This window comes from Lottia gigantea, assembly GCF_000327385.1.
Source record: "Lottia gigantea unplaced genomic scaffold LOTGIsca_2, whole genome shotgun sequence".
NCBI classification, from domain to species: domain Eukaryota; kingdom Metazoa; phylum Mollusca; class Gastropoda; family Lottiidae; genus Lottia; species Lottia gigantea.
The window spans coordinates 3,732,266-3,740,348 of NW_008708400.1; the positions used below are offsets into that span (position 1 = coordinate 3,732,266).

The following is an 8,083-nucleotide window of genomic DNA, read 5'->3' on the forward strand; positions in this document are numbered from 1 at the left end:
ATATTATTTGTGTTAAATATGTGTTAAATTTTTATTGTTAAGTTTAGTTTATGTCTCCCACATCTATTATTAAAAATAGACCTAGACCTCTGCTTCTACTGATTTGGAATGTGCCAGCTGTGCAAGAAAAGCTCCACTTTAAGTCAACTGATATATTCGCCACTTTATACAAAACCCCAATTAAGTTAACCCACTGGAGTTAATAGGTGCATTAATAAAAACTTTTCTTCCTTGTCTAAAATGAATGAAAATAATTCATTAGAAATGACACCTAATTTAATGCACAAAATAATTGCACTACTTAAAGCAAAATGCCAAACAAGAAGATTTGGAAACTAATCAGTCAGCTATCTTACTTCAGTACCAGATAATGACACAAGAGTTGTCACCTAAATGTGCCAAAATAGCACTGTTCGTAGATATTGGGGATCCAAGTTATTGTGATAATGAGATTGAGGTGACACAAGTATTTGACACATGCACAGGCAGATTCTGAACAAGAAAACCATTTGGTTTACTGGAAAAGACATGAAACTTTATATACTCATCTTGCTGAACTTGTGATACACCCATTTTTTGCGATTAGTGACGTCAAACGCTTATAAATGTTAGTAAACCTCTATAAAATCTCTTTAAGCATGATTATGTTCTATATTTAAGCTTTTTTAGTCCTGAAACTTTACAACAATCTTTTTCTCATATTTTCCTGCAATTGCTATCTTCTAGGTCACATTATACAGAAAGATGCCTTTAAAAGCCTTGTCCAGACTATGGGGTCAGATAAATGAGCTAAATCTTCCAGTTTTTTTAAGAAAGCCTGTAATTGGCTTGTATATATGGATGTTTGGTTGTAAATTAGATGAAGCAGTTGAAGAAGATTTGAAAGCCTACAGAAATTTAAGTGAATTTTTTCGACGACAGTTAAAACCACATGTCCGTCCTGTTGATCTTGATCATCATATTGTAAGTTGAAAGTTCTCCTTTTATTAGCAACTAAGGAATGAATGCCATTTCTATTACAAAAGGTTTTTTTTGTTATTCCTGTAACTTGTAAGAATCATGGACTCTTTAGAATACCTACTTTATCACAATATAATCATTTCTGAGTGGTGATGCCTATTGTCTTGTATCCTCTGTCTGAATTCCATTTCTTATATTAGTTTAAAAACTAATCTGGTCAGTTGAAAGCATTTATTATGAGAATTATTCAGCAGTTATGAGTGTAATTCCATTCACAAATTTTGTCATAATTGAATATTTTTGTACTTTTACAATGTGTAAAGAATTTAATATGTATTTCAGACTAGTCCTGCTGATGGTAAAGTGTTACATTATGGGAAAGTGGAATCAGGTGTTTTAGAACAGGTTAAAGGGATCACCTATTCTTTAAAGGGTTTTCTTGGTTCCAATTGTACCTTATCTGACGATGACTTCCAGAAAAAGTTGTTAAAAAATCCTGCCAATGAACTATATCATTGTGTTATATATCTCTCTCCTGGAGATTATCACAGATTCCATTCACCAACTCTCTGGACGATGAACTACAGACGCCATTTTCCAGGTAAATTTTGGCCCTAGAAGCCAAAGATTTGTGTGACCTTGAATATTTGACCAAAATTATAAAGAAATGTACTGACTTACAATCTAGATGTAATATCACAAGACAAAAACAACCTTTTTTAGTTTTTGTTTTGTTTGCCTTCTTTTATATACAGTGAAAAATGACAAGTCTACTTAATTGTTTCTTTTTGAATTTGGTATGAAAACAAATTACTAACCTATTATCTCCTAATGAGGTCTTTTGCCCATTAAGGTTTGAGTGAAAAGACAAATTTTGTAACAATTATAAAAGCTGGAGAATACCTCTATGTTAAAGGATTCCACATGCATTTTCTATTAATTTGGGTTATTTGATTTATTGCAGGCGAATTACTGAGTGTGAGTCCGGGTGTAGCCAGATGGGTGCAAGGTTTATTTAATTTCAATGAACGGGTGGTATATACGGGTGATTGGGAACATGGTTTTTTCTCCATGACAGCTGTAGGAGCAACAAATGTGGGATCAATAAAAATATACTGTGATAAAGTAAGTAATTTTTCTTACAAGAATATATCTGTCACGTTTGTGTTTTATTTCTGGTGGCTGCTCTCATCTCTTATCACTACAAATTGATGTAGAACTTATAGGAAAGCTCCGAATATCAATTTTATCAGTATTCAACCATAGTGTATGTGGGCAAACCAAAATAATCTGTATGAATATTGTATTCAAACCTTGTTTCACTGGTAAAATCCTGATTCATTGATAATGCTTTAAATGGTCAAACTAAGTACAAGTACAAGAATTACACAATAGCTTAAGAAATGTGACCATGGCAACATTTTGTTTCAGAGTTGTCAGTGCAAAATTAATCTTTCTTTTCAGGATTTAACTACAAATTCCAGTTTAAAACATCCCGAGGGTAGTTTTTATGACAAAGAATTTAAACAAGCCATTGAAGTCCAGAAAGGTGAAATGTTTGGAGAATTTAACCTTGGTTCTACCATTGTTTTAGTATTTGAAGGTCCAAAAGATTTTGAATTCAAAGTAGACAATAACCAAAAAGTTCAGTTTGGAGAAGCAATGGGTAGAGTTTTAACTTCAACAGAATAGTTTTAACTGTCTACAGACATTAAAATAAAATAACAAACTGATGGAATTTAATAATCTAAGTTATTTGTAACTTTAATACCAAATGATATTGTAAGGTCATATTTTTTGGAGTATTAAGAGATTAATTAGATTGCAGATTTCTCAATCAGTTAAAATTCTAAAAATGTTAATTATGCTATTAACTTTTTTTTATTTTGTTATCTTTTTGTTATTGTCTAGTGATTTTCTGTGATATAATTTTCAGGTTTAACCTGCAACAAATTCTGAGTTGTTTTATTTTGTAAATAATTATAAATGCAACATATTGTATAATATGAGGTACAGATATTTGTGAAAATCAAAGTATGACTGAAAACATATATATCAGCAGTCCTCGAATGTGCACATATTTATATGCTTTACTACTAATTGTTACTCCCAAAATACAATGTGTAGTAAATAGATGAAAAAAATGAATGCAATCTGTTAGCCAAAATTATGAATATCTGAAATATCAATTGCCTTACTTTATATATATTGTAACTGCACCAGGCAATAACGCTATGTGTGCTGTCTTTATTGTTAAGATGATTATTTAAATCCAATGGACATGGATTCCAGTTTACTTATTTAAGCTCATTTTGATTAAAGAATATAGAATAGTTAATAGTCTAATGTTAATTGAGATATTTTAAAGTTATTCAGAAACTAACTGTACAATAAATCAGTCTTATGATTACAAACATAATGTAGTTTACCATAGATATAGTGTTTTAGTTTTTACTACTAACTACAATCAATGGAAACAAATTACTTTCCATCAAGGATTGGAAAATGAAAATTACACATGATATAAATCCTAAAATTCTATAAAAAGCCTATGAATTAAGCAATGTTTGATTTTTGTTTTTTGTAGGTAGGGCGTTTAATGAGTAACCAGATTGTTCTCTTTCGTATTTGATTTTGCTCAGTTTTGCTTTTATTTGTATATTTAGGAATTGGGCTTTTAGAAGTGTTTAGACAGAAATTTTTGTGTGATTTTCTATATAACCATTTAAAGTGGTATTTGTTTCTTAATTAGATTGATACAATACATGTTAATTGCAAGTAGTCCCATAAGTTTAGCATATCCGAATTGAAAAGAGTGCCAAAAGAACATACATGTATAGAAGAAGGTTAATATCAAACTATTTTCACTAATATCTTCTATTTAGCCACTTTTGTAACTATTTAACTTGCTTCCATTATATGAGCCAATATCAGAAGAAGGAGTGATCAAATTAATTGAAAATTAAATTATGTAATTTGTTCCTTTCTTCTGAAAATGGCCAATATAAAAAAAATTGTGTTTGACATTGTGGGTGTTTATTGATTTCTTCAAAAGATTTTTCACTGCATTTAATGTACATTTGTATGATTGTATTATGAGTTGTGTCTGGAAAATCATGCATTACAAAATATTAATTGTTTTTGGGAATCATTTATTCAAATCATGTTTTATATTTAAAAATCATGACTTCTTCCATATTGTCAAAAAAATAACATTTGTGTCAAATAATAATTTTCTTATTGTAATTAACCCAAAAATTACAGTTTTTGCAAGGATAAATAAGGTAATAACATAATTACATGAAATGATTTTTTAGTGCCAATCATTTTTAATGTTTACAACGAACAACTAATTTGAGTAACAGATCTTATCATAGTGAAATTACCATAACCCTTAATGACTTATGTGTAAAATATACAATACTGAGCACAAAAAATATACTGATCAGTTATATCATATAACCATTAGGATCAAAATTCTAATGTTATATTGGATATTGTTGTAATTATTAGCTAATGTGTGTATTTATTTATCTTGATCAATTATTTATGCACAAAACCATTGCTGGAGATCTATAATTGGTGCCTTACATATTAAAAATGAACTTAGTAAATCAAAAAAAGTATTTTTTTGTTCCGAATTTCTATATTATATGGGTTGTAGGTTGCAAAGAGAAATTGTTGTCACAGAAATACCAATCAAAATCCAGTTTTCATTGTTATAACAGCTGGGTCTTTGTCTATTTGTTACAGGGTCACTAGCTGCATTTTAATAACAACTTGTCATTTTATTTGCATGAACCCTGTCTGATAACAACTTACAACCGGAGCAATACTTGGTAACAATACTTGGTCTGATATCAATAGTGATTGTCTGAATAACAAGTTTCTCATTACCAACCAGAGTCATGTTTTCATTCTTATAACAACTGAGTACTTCTCTGTACTCTAATAACAATTTGTCAGTGTGATAGCATGTAGAGCTTTCTCGAAATTTAACTTTCAACCTGAACGGTGCTTGATTACAATGCTCTGTCTGATAATAAAAACTTCAAAACTGTCTCACAAAAACCCAAGATCTGCCTAGTGGTTATTTTGATTCTTGTCGAATAGGGACATTGTTACTACCTGCACTCTGACAATAACATCATGTCCCCAGTGGTCCGTCTGCCTTCCTCCCCCAATCAATGTATATAAGTTAAGGGCATATAAAGTTTGATTACATGACATATATATCATGTCGTTTAACAACAATTTTACCATGAGTCATCCTTTGATTTTGAATAAGTCATTGATATTGATGTTTTAGTTATCATAATAGGCCTGCTAATAAATAATTTAATTTTTGATTAAGAATATTAAAGCAGTTTATTTAGGATAGGGTGATAACAACTTGGTATACTGGTCCCCCATTCCAAGTAAAGCTTTGCACCGAAGTTAGTGTAGTGATAAGTGAACACAACAGGGTACCAATTTTACAAGTGGGAGGAATTTGTAAAAGGGGGAAACCACTAGGATACATGTCATCTAGAGGATGGTGGGCTATGCCTAACTGTCCTTACTTTAAAATTTCATGTCAAAGCTCTACATTGCACCATACAATTCATCCTAGAATTTAAATACCAGAAATGAATTTAAAATGACATTAACAATTTTTGTAGTCTTTAGCAAAAATGGGAGACAACTCTGTTTGATTTTTGTTAAATTCCAAGCTCTTCAAACTGAAAGTAATAAAGGCCCATCATGAAAGATGGTGTAAACAAAAAATGAATGACAATTTGGTCTCCGGTAAGTATTCCGATTGAACCTTTCTGACGTTGCAGTTATTTCCTAAATTTATGATATTTGGAATGTTTATACATTTACCTTTCAGAGAAGGAGCATGTCTGTGGTTCTTGTGGAAGGACTATAGATTGTGAGTCGTTTATTCAAGCCCTTTCCAAAGATTGGCACACTGAATGTTTTCGGTGAGTTTTCTTATGAGTTTTCTTACTTTATTTATTTACATTTGAACATGGTATAAACCAATTCTAACAATGATTTTGTGACCAGTTCTCCATCAATCGATATTATTTTTCTTGTCCAGTCTGTTGATTTCCATTTAGACAATTAGACTATCATGATGATAATTGAAATGTCATCAAAAAGTGTTTTAGTTGTAGCCTCCTACCAGTGGCCTAAGTCTAACTTAAGGTTTTTTAAGGCTACAAATATGAGATTTGCATTTCAAATGTAGAATGTAGACACACTGACTGTGAAATTGGAAACCATGTACAGGTATGGGACATTTTATTACTTGAGATCGATGTTACATCAGTTACTATAGTCATCATGGAATCATCTTGGCTGGAATCAACTATTTTTCTTATTATATGAATTTAATGAGGAGATAAAATTATAGCCTATACTGTGGCAAGGAAGAGGTGGGTGGAGGGGGAGGTGGAGGGAGGGTGATATTGTGTAACCTACCGGGAGTAAAAATGATACACATGCACTAGTGTACTAATAAAACCCTTAAAGTAAAGTCTGTGAATCACTTTAAAGTTGTAACAGAACTTTGACATTATCTCTGAAAAGTTTAGGCAATATTTTTATAGTGTTCAATTGCAACAAAGTACATAAAACTGTATTAAAAGAAATGATATATTTGTCAGTAAGTAAATTCTGTCAGTTTCAGTGTCAAGGTGTCATTTTCAATCAATCAGACAATATAAATATATGATATGACGTCATGTCAATATTGAGAACAAGTGGTTGGATATATCTTGAGGCAATTCAATATAAGTGGTTAGATAACTTTCATTCTATATGTTGTTACTATTTTTAGTGAGTGTTGTCTCAGTAACCCATCTAATTATAAATGATTCTTATACTTAAATTCTATATATTATTTCATATGAAAGTTACAGTACTTAAAGGAAAAGCATTGATGGACACAATTTTCTAAAAATCTCACTGGATATTATATGGCGGTTTTACACACTTATAGAAATTGCTATATATTCCCACCCAATATTTAAAATGTCCAGTGACTAGTGTCATTAACCTGTGTATGTGATGGACAGATGTTAACTTAACCTAATTCTCATGGTTGAATGAGCTAATCAAAACAAAATACTAGGCCTATAATTCTTCTGTTATTATATTTACTCCCAATAACCTAAATATACCTCTATATTGATGTATAACAATATATGTTGATTTTACGAACTCAATCACAGGCTGGCATCAGTAATGAATAAAAAATAAATATTGCATGATGAATACTTATTAACCTATATTGTACTTGGTCAATATATTATATCAGTTCAATATATAATATCAGCTTATATTGACTGACAGTGGTGGAATATTGATTATATACTTATTTAGGTTCAAAGTACATAATTTTGATATCTTTCTGAAAGAAGATATTTAACAGCTAATCATTTTGAAACATTTCATCAAAAAATCCTGAGCTGGTATAAAGTTAGTTGTGATCTTTTGATCTGATAAAAGCATTGGTTTTGCTAGAAATATAACATTTCCTTATACTATGCATGTATCTGAAATATGCAAGTAAAAGTACAGTATCAGTAGTGTTGACAAACGTCCAAATCCTTCTGAAGACATAGAATTATGTATTCTACATGTTCTGTGATATTACAAAATATTGCAAAGAGTATGAATTACACTACCAGTCTCAATATTTTAAATGATATATATGATTATAGTTTTGGTTGATACAACTGAAATGATTCGGCCTATGTTTCCCTATATTTCAAATGTCTTCTGTGATTGATGTACAGAGCATTATTTTAACAGTGAAAAGTTTAGGTTGACACTATGATATATTTATTTCATTTCATCTGATTCATTTGTGGGTGTTCTTACCCTCTATTTATGACCATCTTAATATTGTTATTGTGACCTAGTTGAGGTCAAGTACAAGATGAGATGTAGGTACAGATACCTGTATAGGTTTAAAGGGATATCAGGCTCCTATGTTACATGACTTTTGAAATCAATTTCAGCTCAATTCCATGGAGGCTACCAATTTGATATATGCAATATTATGAACTCATATCATAAATAGAAATGTAATTGCAGTAGTAATTGCAGTAGTAATTTGGCTGGCATGATC

General features: G+C 30.6%; 2 protein-coding genes across 2 annotated transcripts in view; both read left to right on the forward strand.

The window, feature by feature from the left end:
- The first annotated feature begins 726 nt into the window (after window positions 1-726).
- Window positions 727-3,097, forward strand: LOTGIDRAFT_208898 (hypothetical protein). The gene is made up of 4 exons (XM_009053359.1): window positions 727-963; window positions 1,303-1,561; window positions 1,925-2,085; window positions 2,425-3,097. Exons 1-4 carry the CDS (start codon window positions 745-747, stop codon window positions 2,650-2,652), a joined length of 867 nt encoding a protein of 288 aa, XP_009051607.1. The 5' UTR covers window positions 727-744; the 3' UTR covers window positions 2,653-3,097.
- A 2,747-nt stretch (window positions 3,098-5,844) lies between these two features.
- Window positions 5,845-8,083, forward strand: part of LOTGIDRAFT_103637 (hypothetical protein) — a gene marked incomplete at both ends in the record, with an annotated part of 25,091 nt that continues 22,852 nt past the window's right edge. Inside the window, one exon of the mRNA XM_009053360.1 lies at window positions 5,845-5,927. Within this exon, the coding sequence (XP_009051608.1) occupies window positions 5,845-5,927 (83 nt within the window). The remainder of the gene's footprint in view (window positions 5,928-8,083) is intronic.

What these genes read in the sequence shown, in the direction of transcription:
- LOTGIDRAFT_208898 (XM_009053359.1), top strand. Translation starts at nt 745, where the DNA reads ATGCCTTTAAAAGCCTTGTCCAGACTATGGGGTCAGATAAATGAGCTA. An exon ending in TTGATCTTGATCATCATATT is followed by an intron (nt 964 to 1,302) that starts GTAAGTTGAAAG and finishes TATGTATTTCAG; the next exon opens with ACTAGTCCTGCTGATGGTAA. An exon ending in CTACAGACGCCATTTTCCAG is followed by an intron (nt 1,562 to 1,924) that starts GTAAATTTTGGC and finishes GATTTATTGCAG; the next exon opens with GCGAATTACTGAGTGTGAGT.